This window comes from Taeniopygia guttata, chromosome 5 (assembly GCF_048771995.1).
Source record: "Taeniopygia guttata chromosome 5, bTaeGut7.mat, whole genome shotgun sequence".
Taxonomy (NCBI): domain Eukaryota; kingdom Metazoa; phylum Chordata; class Aves; order Passeriformes; family Estrildidae; genus Taeniopygia; species Taeniopygia guttata.
In genome coordinates, this window is record NC_133030.1 from 17295463 (window position 1) to 17315055 (window position 19593).

General features: G+C 43.7%; 1 protein-coding gene and 1 pseudogene across 6 annotated transcripts in view; one reads left to right on the forward strand and one right to left on the reverse strand.

The window, feature by feature from the left end:
• The window catches only part of PTPN5 (protein tyrosine phosphatase non-receptor type 5), a 77892-nt gene extending 65469 nt beyond the window's left edge, over positions 1–12423 (reverse strand). Inside the window, exon 1 of one of the 6 annotated variants that reach the window (XM_030273885.4) lies at positions 12006–12423. In XM_030273885.4, the coding sequence (XP_030129745.3) occupies positions 12006–12408 (403 nt within the window). In that variant the 5' untranslated portion in view covers positions 12409–12423. The other 5 variants (XM_072929716.1, XM_072929717.1, XM_030273888.4 and 2 more) reach the window with 5 other exon arrangements.
• Positions 12424–12426: 3 nt separating this feature from the next.
• LOC115495480 (pre-mRNA-splicing factor SPF27 pseudogene) lies at positions 12427–15760 on the forward strand (annotated as a pseudogene).
• Positions 15761–19593: the final 3833 nt, after the last annotated feature.

Below are 19593 nucleotides of genomic sequence, written 5' to 3' on the forward strand. Positions count from 1 at the left end.
CACTTCCACAGATATCACATATACACAGAAACACAGGTCAGCAAAGGCATTTATGTAAGACCCCCTTCCTTTAGGAGCTAGCTCACATAAAAAGCAACATCAGCAGATAGAGCTCTGCTTCTGTATCACACTCTTCAAATGTGAAAGCCTGGAAGGTGCAGAGGGGGATAGGAACAATCACTGTCTCACCCCTTGCAGCTCTTGCTTTTCATGGCACCATCGCACACAAAAGTGAAGCAGCTTCTTCTGCCTTCCAATCCCTATGCTTCCCCAAAACCACTCCCTGCATCAACCAGTGTCTCTGAGCCTGCCAGGAAGAGGTTTAGAAATCCTCATACAAAATGCACTAAGCATCCAGAATTATCATCAATTAACAGCTCCAAAACAATGCAATGAGGGATTAACTCAGCAGAGGAGCTCTAAAATTTACACTGATCTAAGATCTGAGACCTGTTCTCAAACAACAGGAAAATAAATGCTTCTCTAAGGCAGAAGACCAACACCATGCAAATCACTATGACAAGCAAGCAAGGCTTTGTCTAGCCCGACATGTTAGCAGGATCTCAGATTTCTGCTCATCTCTACCTCTGGTAATTTATGAAGCATCAGCTGCTAAAATCAGGCAGCAACCAAGGAAGAAAATTAGCAATTACAACCAGGTAAGTGCAATGCTTGAGTTCAGTATTGCAGGAAAAGGCGTAAAAATGGCTGGCTGGATTAATGAGGCATTTTCCAGAACGTGAGGATGAGGTTTCCAAATACCTGCTATATTCTCAGAATCAGAATGATGTCCATAGCAAACAGTTGCAGAAGAGGAATGGAAAAACTAGAAGCAAATTACTTTGATGTATGCTGTGGTGGTGGCCATCAGCTTATTTCAGCCCATTATGAAGTCCCTTACAACTGAGGAATTTCACAGCTCCTGTTTCTTTCATACTTGTCAATATCACTGTCAATCAGAAGCTGCTAATCTGACAGGATGTAGTGGACAAAGAGAGCAGTTTGTACTTCCCTGGTCTGAAACCTTTGTGGCAGAAGGTTACTCGGCTCTTTCTGAGAGGAAGAGAAATGCAGACCTACAGGAGCTGACACTTGGGCTGGAGAGGCGACAGACACAGATTGACAGGGTGGAAGCCATGCACAGAGCAGCAGAGATTGGTATCAGCTGGGAAAAAAAGGGAGAAAAGCTTGTAGACAGAGATAGGAAACTCTCTATTCCAAACTGGAATAAACATCCGGTTTCAAGGACAGAAAATAAATTAGCTTAGAGACCTACTCTCAATTTCTGTTCAGCATCAACAACCAAGGGAGTAAGCCAGATGCCTTAATAAAGCAAATTCCCAAATGACAGCAGACACTATTCCAGCTAGCTTTGGACTGCCTTCTCTTCCCAGTGTAATCAGCAATCTCATAAGCACAGCTTTACAAATCCCAGGCCACTAGACTGATAGAGCACAGTGAAGCCAGAGTTAGCATTAGCAGGACTTTGAAGCAAGCTTGCCAAGCAGAAGAAAATCTTTTTCTAAATCCTGGATACATAGACAATAAGCTCTTCTGTCAAAACACTGGAATCAGCATCATGCCTACATCTGGCACCATTTTTTTTGGGTTTAAAAACTGCCTTTAATAAAGTTAGTAAGTTTAACATTAAAGTCATGCCCAGGGCTAACACAAAACAACAGTTCTCAATTTAATATAATGTAATCTAATCTACACATGGATAACAGACTGAAAATTGATGTTCTGAGTTGCACACTACACTGCAGATAAAACATTGTTGCTTAATTGCTGGTTCATTTTTTAGCATCGCTACATAACTCCAGAGCACTGAATCTCCATTTATGATCCGCTGCCCACTGGCAGCACACAGACCTGTGAAAATGGCCAGAACTATGTTCAAGATCTACAGCACTTCCAGTCAGGAGTCTGAGGTGTTACAGTGCTAGAGAGCTCATGGGAAATTCAAAGGGATGATGTTTTCCCTAACAAATACAAACACTCTTGTACATGATGCAAAAAAGCTTAAGAGGGATAAAATAGCAAATGTCAGGGCCTACTCTGGGGACAATATACATAATTCAGAAATTTGGGATGTTAAAAAATGTACATAGCACGGAGAACGTTGCATGTGCTTGCAGTAATTTACCACAAAGAACAGAACACCATCTGAAAACATGGTTTAAAGCAATCGCTAAAAGGCTGAAATACAGACAGTATTTGGGCACTCAGCTCCTTGTGTCTGTTGATGCAAATCAGGCATCACGCATGTATGAGAGAAGTCCTCTTCTAATTTAAAAGAAAATAACTATTTTAATTACGTGACAATTCCAGCTAGGCTCTGAAGTGCAAAAGTAATCATCAGCACAATAAAATAGCCATTACATACTTTTTAGTCACAGGATTTGTAACAATAATTCTTGAAGCTCCCAGCAGTTTCATAACAAAGTAGTCACATCTGCAGTTTCACAGAAATTACCACATCTGTGCCAACATTTCATCTTACGAATGTTTGCAGGCTCCGATTTCCATGTTTAGAAGAGGAATTAAACAAGGCAACTACTTAAATTATTCCACCTCTCTGGCTTGCTATTCTGAGATTTAAGGAGCAGAGGCTTCAGTCAGGGTAATGGAATGGTGGCAGTGATCTCCACTGGCAAAGGGAGGCTCTGCTCCTGAAGCAGACAGCTTCAGCCAAGCCCCAGTCTGGTAATGTACACTGTTCCTGACACTGAAAATGAGGGAGCAGATGTTGTTGGAGTAACAAATGGAAGGCATTCTGCAAAAGAAAATAAACAAACCTAGCCATACTCAACCAGCCAAGGTACAGGAAGGAAGCAGCAAGTGTCTGCTCCTAAAAGTAAAAAAGACTCTCCAGAACCAGCAGGAGAAAATGCACTGCCTGATGAATAAAATTAATTTCCTTCCCAAGAATCTCTGGATGATGCTAAGAAAAAGCATATTGAGTACACATTATTTACCTGCATTAAAACACAAAACCAAACAACAACAACAAAAAAAAAACACAAACCAAAAAGAAAAAAAAAAACCCACCCAACAACACAAAAAACCCTAACAGGCAAGTGTAATTCAGTGAAGTGACAGTAAATTCAAAAGTGGTATCACATATCCAAGAATGCCTCAAATAATAGCCTTGGTAAAACAAGTACTCTCTTAGGGAGGCTGAATCAAGATACCTAGCTTGCTTCTAAGTGTCCTGACCTAAACATTATGATCTAAATCTTGCAAGAGTAGAGAAAAATGAAACCTCAAGCCCATATGGATTCTCACTGCCATTAGCAGACCTGCAATTGTCTGCTTTCCTTACCATTTTATGGGAGTATACGCCTGTATTTTAATTATCCCAAAATTTTGGTCAGTTCCAAGACACCACTATGAGCTGCAAAATATAAAATATGGAACACATCCAGGGAGATCCACCAGCCTGCATTTTGGGTAGGTAGCTAATCAACAGGTAATTGCAAGAACAGGTCTCCAGAGTGTGGGAAAGCTTCTGCTGTTTGTGTTGTCTCCACAGCTGCGTGTGACAACTGCCAACCTACAGTCCATGAACTGCTTGTGGCAACCCAAATTTCAGAGACCAGCTGGGGCCAGTGAGCTGGTCCAACTGGCTGTTCTGGTCCCCTGGACTTCTCTCAACCAAAGAAGAAACTTCCAAGTGCTGTTCTCCCCACCCCTTTAATGTTCACTTGACAACTCCCACTACACACAAGTGAAATAAAGCTGTGCTCCAGGCAAGCTGCTGGGAGGCAGGAATGGGGCTACAAAACCCAAGGTAATTTTTGGCTTGGCCTTTTAAATCCTGTCTTGACGAAGGACAGAAAGCTTCCTGTACCCCAGTGGACCTTTCCCATTATCTTGGATTCATGAATTGGTCACATCCACCTAAAAATGCCTGCAATGCTATTGACTGCTAAAAATCTCCTGTCATTAAAACAGGAAGAGAAATAAGGTAATAATTGGATTGACCTGCTTTTACAGACTGCAAGTCATCTATTATGAAAATGGTTATTATTTATAGCAACTAGCAGATAAAATTCAGAACAAATACCCTCACTGTGCAAAATGTTGAGCCTTTTCTTCCCCCAATGGTTTTGGTTATTCAACAATATCCAGAGGAGTTCTTTACCAAATGCCAGCATTTGTATTTTCTAACACACTCTAAGATACCATTACAGGTTATACCACTGGTGTTATGAACAGAATATGGTTTGCCAGTGAAGGGGAGTAGCAAGTATCTAGAGGGAAAAAGGAAATGTTTGTCTTAGGGTAGAAACCACAAGGATTGCTATTTTCTGGACTGTGGAATTAGGGGAAAAAATAGAACCTCATCTAGAAAATGATGTGTACACTGGTCCAAATGAAGTCATCACCTAAATTTATCTAAGCTACACTCACTAAGAGGTGAAATCAGAAGAGAATTAAGAGGGGAAATCAGAAAGGAACAAAACTATTTATGAAACAGTAACTTAAGTAGTCTCAATAATGAAGGGAGCTGTGCACAAACCTTGTATTAATAAATACAAATGGGCCTGTTCAGTCTGTAAAAATGTGAAAGTTTCAAGTCTCTACTTTAATAAAGTCAGAAACAATATAGGTAAGTAATTAAAAAAATAAACAACTGAAGATAAACAAAGGATCCTAAATTATATTTCCTCAATAAAACCCTTGGTTAGAAAAGTTCCTCAATTCAAATTCATTCACAATTTGAAACCATATTTTCTCACAAGCCAGAAGTAATATTTTGTATTATGTCTTTTGACTATCTTGTTCAATGAGTTCATGGGTTGATGTGGTCCCACAGAGCAAATATTCCACTGTCAATTACTTCAGAGTGTGACATGAGAAACATAACTTAAACCTTGTGCACTGTAAAGAAAATCTAAACTGCTTACTGATATTTAACAAATAATTCACTTTTTCAAATAATTCAATTTCCTTCAAGTATCTTGTTTGTTCCTTTGCATCAATAGCTCCCACTGTCAGGTGTCTACTCTTCCTTTGCCATTTATTTAAAACAATTTTATATTTAGCAGACTTAATTTGATAGACTAGTGCTATTCATATGCCAGTTCTTCACATCTGATTCTTAATAGCACTTAATATGGGTTATCTTTATCTGTACCCCTCACATTTGAATAAAGACATCTCCAGACACACAGAACTCATGGGAACTGGGGACATAGGGATTTCTAGGCATAATTGTGATTTCAGTAAACACACATTCAAGGAGTAACAAATGTTTATCACGGGATATTCTGAGTTGGAATGTTGGCGTTGGTGCTTGGCACCAATTGACAGTGGATGGGAACTGACTCCCACCATTAGTTTATCATCCCACTCTGTAAGACTTTCATACCTTCTCACTGTGAGTTCTCACGGGCAGCTCCCCGCAGCACTGACTCCTCTTCTCTTTCCTCCTGCATGGCTGGCTGACTTCTTCATGTCCCTGTCACAACTACCTGACCCTTTCTGTCCCCAGCAGCACATACAAACCCTTACTGTCCCTAACATGAACACCTCACCCTTTCTGTCCCTAGTAGCACATACTAACCCTTACTGTCCCTAACATGAACACCTGACCCTTGCTTCTCACAGCAGCACAGCCAACTGACTCCAACTCTCCTCTCAACTAGCTAACCCACTCTTTTATAAACCCATCCTTATTGGACACAGCTGTGACCTATTAAGGGCAAGGCTGTTCCTAGTCTTTGCTTATTAGTACAGCTGAAACTCCTCATGGGCAAGATTGCCTTCAGCACTATCTCTACTCTCCTACAATCCATCCTCCCACATTGGAAGGTACCCACAAGGATTGAGTCCAATGCCAGAATCACTTTGCTGCACCAGTAATACAAGATGCATCTTTACCCGAAGAAACACCTGCAGCTGTAAATATGAAGTATTCCTCTAAATTGAAAATATTCTGTTCAAACAGAATATTCTGTTCTCAACATATACAGAACAAATGAAGGAATGGATATCTAAGAGGATTTTAAATCTTAACTCCTCATATTGGGTTCACAGATGAAAACGTGTATCTTTGCCAAAGCACATGTACCTCAACGATCTTTGTGCTCTTGCTACATCTCTACTTGCACTGTTAAATGGCCCCTTTCATTGTTTTAATCTCCTTTAGGTTTAGATTTGTCTTCACCAGCTGCTGCAATACTAATTCAAATCTAAGAGTCTGTCTACACAGGGCTAACACATCAGAAGAGCCATTCCAAATATTCAGGCATATCCATTTCCAGTTCACAGTCTGATTGCATAAGGGCCACGTGTGTGGAAAATAAGCTCGGTATGCTAATGTTTGTGAATTTCCATATGTAAATAAGCCCTCAATTTCCCAATTAAATAAATCCATCTCCTACATCTCTTGGGGTCACATAGGAATGAGAGACATTTGATAACTGCCTACTTACAAATACAACCATATTTTCCAAGATTTCTTCTGCATTTATTGTTTTTTACAAGAACTGGATAATGAAGATTAAAGGAAATATTAGGCAGAGAGAAAATTCTTCCACTTTTTGAAATGGAAATATCTAAGTCCACTGGACTTGCTCACTAAAATACCTATGATTTTTTTTCCAGAGCAGTGATCAATCATTTATTTGCCAGGAATTGTGTTGAGTTTGCATTTAATATTGTGGTTACAACTGCAGAATGTATTTCAGGGCATCATCACATGCAGCATTATTGTCCTGGCCTCTCAACTTTCAACCTGTTCCCTACTGACAGGAGCCTGTGCTGCAAAAGGACTCGGTGATTTAAAAAAAAGTTCTGCAAGGGTATGCAAATAATTCATATGAGATATTTTGCATATTTAATTACATCAAGGACTTCATGACCTTTGTGAACTGTGGGTTTCAAAGAGCCTTCTGCCAGTGAACCAAAAGCTTTGGAACAAACAGCTTCCAAATAAAGACTCCTTTGGAACCAGTTATGTTACACAGCTTACACCATCCATTTCCTTGATTTCCAAGCAGTTCTGGAAACAAAGAACTGGTAGGTGCAGACCACAGGTCTGTCAGAATAAATTAAATGTCTTCCTCTAATCTGAAGTGCTTCAATTCACACTCACTTGTAGAAAAAAAAAGGTAATTGCTCCATAGTTGTAATAATGCAACTGAACAGAAAGAAACATATCTACATGGCTCCTGAAAGCAATTTCTAAGCCACTATTAAGTTTCTTCAGTACAAAAACTTCTTGCAAAGTCAAGGACATCCAATTGTCCTTCAGACATACAATTTCAGACTAGACTAGAGTGACACCTTATGCTGTCAGTGTCTGCTAGGAGCCCTATCCTCCATCAGCTTCTTTAAGGAACATTCTTATCTTGCACAAAACTGCTGCCTTCAGAGTCCTGGGTGCTCATCAGCACTTCCAATGAAACATGATCTGTAGATAATCAAGGGGCAGATTTTAGCCATACACAGACTACAACACTGGAAAAAAAGCAATGTAATTAAGACTAGCTGTGCCATAGCTTATGCAGTTTGATGAAGCAGTGTGTCCACACAGACAGCAGTTTAGCTGGTGACATGTTAACTGTGGGTGTGGCAGTGGGCAAAACTAGCAAGGAGCAGGCTCTGCACACTGCAGTGACTGGTAACTTCTCATTGATGCTTTCAAAACCTGCCTGAAGCTCTGGCCCATCTGGAGGTAACAAGTTCATATACACAAGATTACAAAGACAGTCATCATCCTAAACAAATGCATGTACATAAGACACATTACATGTAGTTTTCGCTCTTGCTGGTACTCACTGCTGTTTGAGCCTGGCCTCGTATATTTAATTTTTTTCCAAAAGATGGTCTAAGTGGCTTTATCATATACTGCAATAACAAAAGTTATTTATCTGATGGTAGATAAGGCAGGTCACAATCTCCCTGTAACTTAAGCAAGTTGCTTATACCCAAAGGGCGAGTTTGTGTCAAAAATGAGTTCCTGTTAGCACATGTAGTTTTGTCCACTGGATTGCTACAAAAATACACAAAGTTGCACTGTCTAGCTGTTATACCCCTACACACAGAAGTAAAACACAGAATGAAACAAAATATGATACTGAATTGCAAAACAAACAAGAAATAAAATTTTTATGCTAGAGATCCAACTCCTGCAAACACTAATTATTTTTGGCAGCTACTCATGACCTTTTAAACCAAGGTTACCAGATGGATACTTTCTATTACATCCATCTCCTAGATGCAAACAAGGATCTGAGCCTTGTTGAAACAAGTTAGGAAAGGCTGCTCCTGCCCCGAAGAGGTTAGGAGCCAGGTTACATGCAGCAGGTCACTAAATAAGGAAGGGCTAAGTAAAAAAGAAACAAACCAATAGCTTACGACTTACTGGCATTCTAGCTGGTCACAGATCAGGACTCTTACAACACAGGAGCTTGAATCTGATTCCCAAGATGTGAATTATTACCATACTAACTCTTTAAAGTCGCTCAAAATCACAGGACAGTCCGTTTCTGCATAGAATCAGAACAGTCTTAGTTCTGGGTAGAATTAAGAGAGGAGTCTGAAAAGAACATGAGCTCCATCATGAAATAAAAAATACTGTGATGTTCCAGAGATGTTCAAAACCTTTGCCTTTCTTGACTATCATATAGCTTGCTCTCTCTGTGGTAGCAGGGATACGTGCAGCACACAAATACTCTGCATCTCTGCTGGCTTTATTGTGCTAAAGATGCTTTAGTGCAAATCAGTCCTTCAGTTCTTAAATTTCATTTGCATGTTCTCTTTGCAAGGAAGTCTCAAATATTCTCTAAAGTAGAAACACATTATCTCTGAAATCTCAAGATAAGCTCTCTAAGCATCAGTTTGAACCAAGAAGCTGGCCTTATCATAGGTTGAATCTTGGGTCACACTAGTCACACGCTCCTGTGGCCTGCACAGGGTAAGCAGGAAACTGAGAATGAACTGTGAGAGCAAAGTTCTCAGTTATAGGCTTCTGTCATTAACTTCTTGAAAAAACTACAAGTCAGAAAGGCTCTTCTACAAAAGCCTACATGTCTCTAGTCTCCACTGCCTCTCCTGCCTTTGCACTCAACATTCAACAGGTGAAATAGATCAAACCTAGCCAAACCCCCTGCCTTTCAGAAAGGGTTGGCTTGTGGACAATTGTGAAGGAAATTCAAGCAAGTGAAATTCTTCAGTGTAGTTGGTTAGGCAAATCTACTCATTTTATTCATGAAACAGAAATTTCCTAATTGTACATTACTTCACTCCCTTTGTTGAACAAACTTAACTTCCCTGTCTCATCTCTTCTATTGACAAGACCAAACCATGGCTGACCTTTTTAGACAGAGGCAGAGAACAGATTATTATTTTTTTTTAATTGTGCTGCAAATCAGTATAATTGCTCTGACTGCAGCAACATCTGCCTTTCCAGATACAGAGAAAGCAGAAACTGGAAAGCATCCTGCTACATAATGGAATTCTGAGATACAGAAAACAAAAGAAATGCTTGTAAATAGTTCTCTGATCTTTCCCCCACCCCATGCTTGTTTTTAAAGTATAAACCATGTAACAGGAAAAAAAACCACATGACAGAAAGCAGCTCTTATGTTTCAAACCAGGTTAGGCACTTAAAAGCTCTATGTGGCTATTTGCCTTTTGTGCTTTATACTTAATATTAATACCAAAAGATGAATGCTATAATTGTTCAGATTTGCATTCTTTTTTGTGCATTCTGCCATTTATCACACTAAATTGTTACTAAATTGATGGCTTTGCTATTTAAAGGCTCTTGTTCTAGTTTTATATGCATGACATCCTGTTGGCAACTATTTCTGAAGTGGAGTGACAAAGCTTTTAAAGCCCTTAAACTATAATACTGCTAAATAAGAAGTAAAAAAACCTAACAAACCAACGACACAATCCGACAGAGAATGATGCCTGTTCAATTATAACAAAATAAATAAAACAACCAAACATGACGTGCTTACCTTTCTGCACATACCTACTGAGAACGTTTGGACATATGCAAATGTAGAGTAAGAGTTCTCACTTCCATTTCATCGACATTCAAGTCAACTGGCTGAATCTTCTCTCTCAATGGGCACATATTGAGCCCCTGAACTATCCTTGGCTTCAAATGTACATCAACTCAAATACATCAACAACAACATTGGCAAAATCACTACATTCTACTACTCCAAAGGAACAAACTGGAAGTAGAGCAAGCAGCAAGAAAATTTGCTTCATCTATCCCACACAGTAAAATTCAGCACCCTTGTCATGCACCATATAACTTGTGCTAAAATCAACATGAACTCTGGGTCTGCCTGAGATTTGAACTTGTACTGCACAGTTTATGCAACAAGGAAGTTATCATCTGAAACTAACAAAACACTGTGATCAAACAAAAAAAATGCTTCCTCAGTGTATGTGACGTTTTTGAAGAAAAAAAAAAAGAGCATAATGGAGCCACATTTCTTCTGAATCTGTCATTTGTTGCTCTAACACGAACACAGAGCCTGACCACCAGCTGTAAATCGATGTCAATCAGGTGGCAGCCAGCGGAGCTGGATCCGAACCTCGGCAACTCTGTAAATAACGCTGCTTTTTGCAATAAAAAAGGCTTAACCTACTAAATTTGTTTTTCCTTTCTCACATAACATAACAATCCCAGTCTCACCAAAATATAATTGCATAACAAGATAACCGTACGTGAAGTTTGAAGGAAAAGAATTATCTTAACTGCAAAAAAAAGCTCACAGGGCACACGTGAATGCTATTCCATTCCACCCATAACTACCAAAATCCAGCTGCACAGGACTCCAGGCTCCCAGCACTTTATTGCCTACACAGACAGCTATCCTGCTCTCACCACTGCCATCTAGGAGAGAGATGGCCCGTACCGCGGGCCGCCTGGAACATCAGCTCCCAGGCAGCAGCATTCCCGGAAAGCATCGCAAAGCTGTTGCCGCTGCTAAAATTTTAACTGCAGCCGGTAATTAACAACCGGCTGTGCCAGTTCGAAAGCAGCCTCCCCCAAATCCGCCAGCCCTTCCCAAGTGAGGTCCGCTAGGCGCATACACCGGCATCTGCTCCGCGTATCCCGGCGTTCTGTGGCGGGGGAATAGCCCAGCGTTGTGGGCGCCGCCGCCGTGCCCGGGCCCTGCGGGCGCGGAGCGGAGCGGACGCCCCGGGGGTGCGAGCGGCGCCGGAGGAGCCGGGCTGCGGCCGCCTCAGCGCTCCGCGGACACCGCGGGAGCGGCGGGGCACCGCCGGCTGCTCCCCGCGGCCCCAGCCCCTCGCCCGGCAGCCTCACCGCGCACCGGCAGGGCTGATGCCACTCGCCCACCTCCAAACCCCGTCCTTCCCCAGGGGACCGGGCTGCCGCTGTTGCATCTCTCTGCGCGCAGCAGGACGAAACGGGAAACGGCTGCAGGAAAAGCCAAGCAAGGGACGTATCCTGCCCGCCGCCCCCGCCGCCGGCCGGAGGCACAGCCCCCGGCGTGCAGCCGCCCCCCGCACCCCGGGAGCGGCCGCCGCAGCACGGCACAGCCTCGCCTTACCTCCCCGCCCCGGCTCCGGGGACGCGCCGCAGCTGCTGCCTGCCCGCCTCCACCTGCGCCGTCCCTCCCAGCCCGGCGCTCAGGTGCGGAGGGAGCACAAAGGCAGCGCTGCGGCACGGTGGGGGCAGCGGGCTCTCCCCCGGCCCCGCTGCACCGGAGCCCCGCTCCCGCCGTCGGCAGCAGCCCGCTCCCCTCCCCTGCCGGTACCGAGCGCCAGCCCACCTCAGCCCGCTGCGGGGCCGCCCCCCCGCCCGAAAGCGTGCAACTTGCCCCGAGCCTCCCCTCGAAAGCCTCCTCCCGCTGCGCTTGGTGCCGGCACTACGGAGCGCCCCTCAGCCTGAGGAAGTTCCCCGGTCCTGCGGAGAGCCGAGGGGACGCGCTACCCCACGGTACTCCCCGCCACTGACACCCTCCGGGCTCGCCCCGCTCGCTGCCCCGGCAGACACGTACGGGCAGCCCCCACAGCGCCGGGGGTACGGACCCTGGGCCCGCTGCTCGCCAGACAAGGCGGCCGCCGCCCCTCGCCCCGTCGCCGCTGGGTGCGTGTGTGGGGAGGGGGGACAGGTGACGAGCGACAGGAAAGAGCCGCTTCCCCCCCAGCGGGAAGGTCTGTGGTGCAACACCGCTCCCGCCTTCCCCCCACCCCGTCTCTGCAGATGCCCCCGGGAAGGGCTGCGAGGCTGGCAGCCGACAACAGCCGCCCCCTCCCCCGGGAAAGCTGTTCTGCCTCCTTCTCCCTCGCTCGCCTTCTTTTCAGCTCGGCAGCTTGACTGACAGGGAGCCTTCCAGCGGCCGCCCACGCGCGCTCCCGTTTCCCCTCAGTCGGAGAGGGAGATGGCGAAGGAGAAAGCATGAATGAAACAGCCAGGCAGCGAGCGGGAGCAGCCGGCCCGGCCCCGGCAGTGCCGGGGCCGCTGCCGCAGTGATGCCCGGGGGCGGCGAGCTCGGCTGGCCGGCCCCGGCCCCGGCTGTGGGGCAGCCCCCCGGCCCCGGCTGTGGGCTCCTGAGAGAGGGGAGCCGGCGGCCACTGACTGCCAGCAGCACCCCCGGCACCTCAGCTCAGAGCGGGCTGAAAGGTCGCTTGAAGACACTGCGATGCCTCCGCTGGGTTTGCTCCCACAGGGTAGAAGGTGGAAGGTTGGTGTCTTCTCGAGCTAGAGACACGACTGTAGCCTTAGAGATGCCTCTGCAACTGGTTAGTTCCTCGTTTATAAACTCACTTCACTCCACCAAAGGCAATTCATTTTGTACTCATAAAAATCCAGCACCTAATACCTGAACTAGGACTACTGTCCAGAAGTATTAGTAGGGAGGAAACAATCTCAAAATTGATTTAAAGCCCACGTGGTTTTCCCAGTGATTAGTTGGTACTGTGGGGTAGCCTTGTAATCCTTTTTTCCCTCAGATCAGTTGTCCCAAAAATGCTTATGACTTGTTAAACACACAATTCACAATCTCTGGCTGGAGAGCAGAGGTTGTCCCAACGCTTTGGCTGGGACTATTCTTCACTTCGGTTTGTGATGTTAGTTTTAGTAGCCTTACTGCACAAAGGATTAAATGTTGAGGTAGTGGGGGCCTACAAAGTAAGTGGTTACCTCACTATCCATTCACTGAAAATCAGTAATTTCTTTAACTAATATTTTATGTATTTTCTTGATTTTGTTCACTAGAATTCTTGATTTGAACACCCAACTGTATTTATTTATTTAAATCTCATACAATTTAAATTGAAAAGAACATTTTCTACTTCTGAATATGCATGAAAAATTTTGGTATATGATGGTACGTACATTGCATGCTGCACTCGAGACATATCTGCATTTGCAGTTACATAATCAATAAACATGGGGTTTCGTCCCATTAATCTAGAATCACATTCTGAGCTGTTTTAAACCAATATGCCTCCACAAATTTAATGCTTGCCAGAAAATTTATATCAGCTAAAATTTTAGCCTCTGAATTAAAAAAAAAAAAACTTGATTTTGATTTCTGTGGAGAGAAGTGTCTAAGGAACTTAATTTTTTAAATTTTGTGTTCCTGAAAACTGAGTAGACAATAAAGCACTGTCAAATCTTTTGTTATAGAACAATGAATGTATCATTATAAGATAAGGTAGTGCAATCCTTCATGTATTTGGTCACAGGGATGGAAAAGCAGCTACAGAACAAAACATGAAGGATTCTGAAATGACACGTGTCTTTAGATAATTACACAAAGAGATGTTAAAGCATATAAGAAGCTGGCTATAAATACAGTAATAGCATCTTATGAATAATGCCTAGTATAAAATCAGTAAATTCACATAGTGTACTCAATATGCCAGTGGTTACCATCTCAGGAAATTGAGATCACACCTTTCTAAACAGCCATGTACCTGTGACAGCAAAATGAAACAAAGGAAAACTCTAAACCATCTTACAATCAGTAACAGGCATAATGTAGAATCATCACTGACTCTTCTGTGTTATCTATGGAAGATAAAACAAGTGGAGATTGTAAGGAGCAATAAAATCTTCGACAAAATCAAGAGTGAATACACTGTATCTACGCACCAACAGGTGTTTATCAGTGTTTCATCACAGCTGTTTTAGTCAGAGTAATCTTATCTCTTAAAAGAAAGCAACTATATATTTTACAATGTAGAAAAGTAATATTTAACCATTTTAGACTGCAATGCAAGATGTAACCAGAAGTATGTATTTTATGATCAGCTGTTAAAACCAGGTGGGGCAGTGTTCTTTATCTCCTCAACAACCTATCCTCTCACCAGGAGTTATCTTCTGTTAATGGGCCACTGAGTCTCACTGCATGGCTGATAAAATGACATTATCCCATTGTGAGATGCTCCACCCAGGGGTAGGAGCCAAGCATTCCTACCTGGATATAATCTGAGATGTGGAACGCCAGTGAGCTTTTTTTCACTGGATTCCCAGAGGAAGACCAGACCCTTCTATGCCATCACTGGACCTTCAGAGAAAAACTAGAAAAACTTTTACAGGATCACTGCTTCAATAGAACCACATTTCTCACTCCAGGAGGACTGCAGCCATCATTTATTCGGACTGCTACCAACACCCTGACCCACAGGGTGTCAGGTCGTATTCTGACTTTATCTGCTTCAGGAGTAAAATTTTTTTTCATCAGCTAATTATTTCTAAACTTTAAAGAACTGCTGCAGATAAAATTCAAGGCTATAGGACTTAGTTAAATACTTAAAATTAATTGCTGCAAATAATCTTGGGAGAAGAGGAAAGCCGCAGGGGAGCGGAGCCGTGTGCAGTCCTGCTGGGCGAGACGTGAGTGCACGCAGCCATGGCCAAGATGTTGGTCCTGGGGCTGGTGGCCAGGGATGCGGTGGTGGATGCGCTGCCCTACTTTGACCAAGGCTATGAGGCATGGCGCTGGTGAGGGAGGTGGCCACGGCGCTGGTGGGGGAGGAGACGTGGCAGTACCGGCTGACCAAGAACTACCTCAGCTACCTGCCCGTGCACGACTACAACGCCTTCGAGACTGAGATCATGCAGACCGAGATCTAAGAGCCTGGTGGTCTGGCAGTCCCTGGAACTACTCAGTATGAAGAGGTACAAGCTGCCCACCTTGTCCTCTGGGCAGAAAAATGACATCATGGCATGGCAGGATTGCGAACAATTCCATGGTACAGCTGGAGTACCAGGCCGTGTGGATCGAGAACCTGGAGCTCATGTCCCAGCATGGCTGCAATGTCTGGACATTGTACAATGAACCCCTAGTTCATATGATAGAACAAACCCAGAAGGAGCTTCAGAAATTGAGGGGAAACATTCAACACCTGAACTGGCAGGGGAAGAACATGCAGCTCACAGCTGGGGCTAAGCTGCGTGAGATGGAATCTGCATGGGTCTCTCTTGTCAGTAAAAATTATGAGATTGAAGGAATTATTGTGCAGCTGGAAAATGAAATTTCACAAATCAAGCAGTAGAATGGGGAAGTAAACAAAGAGAATATCCAGCAAGTCTTTCAGTGACTTAATCCTGACTTGTCTTAGTGCAGCATGTGTTAAAAACTACTAACCAGACATTTTGGAGATGCCATGTCTGTAGACACCTCTAGCTGGACCTGTGTGAGGTGGTAAAGGGTATTTCCATAGTTTATTTTCTTTGTGCTAAATTTGTGTCAATCGCATCTTCATGGTCACCACATGTTGGAATAAATATGCTGAGAATCCATTTTCTTCATGCAGAACGCCAATTCTTTATTCACAAAGCTCATAATATTTGTAGGAAATATCAGACGGCACTGTGTTAAGCCCAATTGCTCAGCAATACAGTGAAACTCAGTTCATTGGTCTGTACGGGCTATTGTATATGCCTATCAAATTTTCTCTCTCTAGATATGTTGACATTTTTCCTTTGTGCATTCTCAGGGGAAAAACTGTATTGTTTACACAGGTGCATTTGTTTTTCCCCCTCAGAATAGATTGTTGTGTTAAATGAACTTCTCATTCTCAAAATAGCTTCACACGGGAACTTGCAAATTTCTTGTTAGCTGCACTTAAAAGAAATGACAAGCCAGCTTTGGCAATTTTAGCAGAGCAAGGCCTGATTTCATAAGGCCTCTCTTTTATAATTCTTCTACCTGTCTATGACAGTTCAACATGACTCACCTGCAGTACATATCACTGCCACAGCTGTTGTAAACCTTCTGAGTCAGAGAATGACTTTATGACCCAGAATTCTGGCAGTGAGTACTATCCTAGCGATTTTCCCAATTAAGAGAGAATTGTGAGCTGGTATCAGAGCAGGGTGAGTCAGTCTGATGTAAGGAAAGACTAAACTACTGCACTAGGTCAGTATCCTCTTCCCTTCCAAAAGTCAGTGTTATGAAAATCTGGACTCATCTTGTGATGGGACCTCCTCTGAGAGTTCAGAAAGACTGCAGTAGACCTTGTTACCACTTCTCCTTATTCCCAAATGCTCCAAGCTGCTCTACCAGCTCACTACCATGGGGTGCACAGTACCTTTGCAGGGTTTAGGGGGTGGCAGCAGCAGAGCTGAGAAGCAGCAGGGTTTCTCTGCTTTATTCTGAGAAATCATTTTGCTTCTTGAGAGTACCAAAGTGCAGGAGGTCTGACATTAAAACTACATGTGGTTCTCTGCAATTTTTTTGCAGATTTGGGATGTTTTTTGCTGAAAAACATCCCAAATCTGCCTGAACTGATTTTGAATTACAAAATTTGGGTACCCTGTACTCTGCAGAGAACATGGTGGAATCAGTCAACCACCTACTTGCTGTTAAAATTATGTCAGAAAAAAGGGGGCCATAATTTGGGATTATGTACATGATGACTTATGAGGGCATGATGAATTTGAGTCAGGCTGGTGGCAACCTGGGCTTGTTCTGGTGTTTTGTCACCCTGACACAATCAGGAAGGGTTTAAGTGGGGGATTGTGGACAGTCCAACGTCAAACACAGGGCAGAGAGTGGAGACTCAGCTACCAGCAAGCTGGGTGTATTGCCAGCCATGCCAGAGACTTCAGTGTTGACTCTGGCAGCAGCTCCCTGCTGGGCAGACAGAGGTAAGCTGACTCAGGATTACAGCTGGCATCAGGGTTGAACTTTAGGTGAAGCACAACTGATGAGGCAGGTTTGAGATAGTGTTCAGAAGATGTAAATAACTTTGGGGCACTCACTGATGCAGCGGTAGAACAGAGGCTATTGCTGAATTTTGTATGAAGGTTTGTCCTTGTTTAGCGTGAAGTATTTGCACTATGCTGTGTCTGAGCTGATAAGCATCCTGGTAAGGGTTAAGGTGGGAATAACTAGGAATTTGTAACATTTGAAGTTGATGTGCTCCTGTATTCATGTCCTTGTTAATAGACTATGTCCATTTGATTTCATGGTCAAGAAAGTAATTGAAGAATCTAATCCATCTGGTTTTTAACTGACTTTGGGTTATATTTCCTGTTTGACCTGCTGGACATGAGACCTATTTGAACTTGGCTGATCAGCTGGGAAGCAGCTCTGCAGAGGAGTACCTGGGAGTCCTGCTTGGACAACAAGCTGTCCATGAGCTATCAGTGTGTCCTTGTGGCCAAGAAGGCCAATGGTATCTGGGGAGAATTAGGAAAAGCATTTCCAGATTGCCAGCAGGTCAGGAAGGTGATCCTGTCCCTCTGCTGAGCCCTGGTGAAGGCTCTCCGGGGGTACTGTGACGAGCTCTGGGCTCCCCAGTACAAGAGTACATGGAGCTCCTGGAGTGGGTCCGGTGGAGGACTGCAAAGATGGTTAAGGGTCTGGAGCATCTCTCCTATGAGGAATGGATGAGGGAGCTGGGCCTGTTCAGCCAAAACAGGTTATGGCCAGAATCTTTGGGAAGAGTCTGCGTGGTGGATTTTGGTTAGAGGAAGAAGAAAATGCATGTGAACAAACTGCAGGCAGTGGATTGGGTTGGTGTGGAAGCAAAGGCAGAATGCAGGGAGCTTTGTATGAAATGCTGCCTGCTTCATTGTCCCCTTTGTTTTGTAGTACCTTCCATGCCTTTCCCTCTGATCAACTTTCTTATATCTGTATGCAGAATACATATCCAAATAGCTTTACTGAAGTGAACAGAGCCAAGCCACATTTGTTTTGGTTAAATACGAAATTAAAACTGGGGAGTTGTTTTCATGCAGTAAACTTGGTAGGAGCATAAGGGAGAAATGCAACTTAAAATAGCATTTGGGAAATATATATAGCAAAATGAACAAACAATATGCAGTGAGTCATGTCCAGCGGTCCTTGCAGTATAAGGGAGGATCTTCTCTGAGGAAACTAGCTGGGAATAACTTTTGTTTGTCTGAAGCTGCAGCTATGTTCTGGGTACAGCATTTTGGCAGTGGCCAGTGGATTCCTTTGTGGGTGCAGAGCACTCTCTGGGCAGAGGCGATTGCAGGACTGGACCACAGGCAGTCGTGCAGTGAAAGACCCTGAATAGGCTAGTAGAGAAATCTTCCAGCACAGTTAAGTAAAAATTTTTAAAATCTGGTTTGTCTGGCAAGTGGAGACCAGGAACCACCATTTCACTCATGGCCAAGGGCACTGGAGGATGCCCAAGGCACATGACAAATGCCACTGTCCTGAGGGAATCTGTTACAGCTGTTATCCTCTTACTTGCTGCTATGCAGACCTATCTTACAAGCTGGTGGCACAGCTGCCCTGAAGCCAAACTAACTGTAGCAAGGCAGAAGCACAGGGCAGTTCTGCTTTTATGAGCTTTGAAACCATGAAGCCAGAAAGAATTGGCCAGGCTGGGTGGCAGCAGTTTGGCCATCTCTATTAAATATAAAACTCAACACACAGCAGAGAGAAGGGGCTCTGATGACACTATTTCAGCTTTGTTCTCATGGTAACCATTATGTCATCAGGATACCATGGTTACTATAATACTACTTATATTTCAAATGTTAAAAAAGGCAGAAGGAGGAAAAAAACCACAAACTTTTCCCAAAGTTGAGAAAGAGATGTGTTTATTCAGAACCAAGTAGTCACAAGAAAGAGTCAACCAGGAGTTATTAATACTTCCTGGAAAAGCCATTTTGAAACCATGAAGGATTGTTTAATTTAGTAATTACTATTTCTTACTGTCTCTATTGCTGTCCCTGTCACCATATGGTGCATGTCCTGGGGTTTCCCCTCTCAGCTTTGTCACCAGCAGCTATTTTGATAAATGCACACTGCAGAAGATTAACAACATCAGATTCAAAACTTTGGGAGCATAATTTGTGTTTGAGTTATAAACCTCGATTTGCAAAAAAGCCAGAAATAAAAAAATCCAGAAGTATAACATTGGGACTGTGAGGTTATCTCATTTCAGAGGTTCAAGCTAAACAAGGAAGTCTTGGCTTGGATGCTTTCAAGATGCTGAAGCATATGGCTCAGAGGAAATCAGAATGGCAGCTTGCTATTCCTTGTTTGAGGACAAAAAGTATGCTGATGGCAGGATGTTTTCAGGGGATCAGGCCTGCAGACCTCTACAGCTACAGCATGAGAGACCTTTACTGCAGGAGAGAACAAGGGCTCT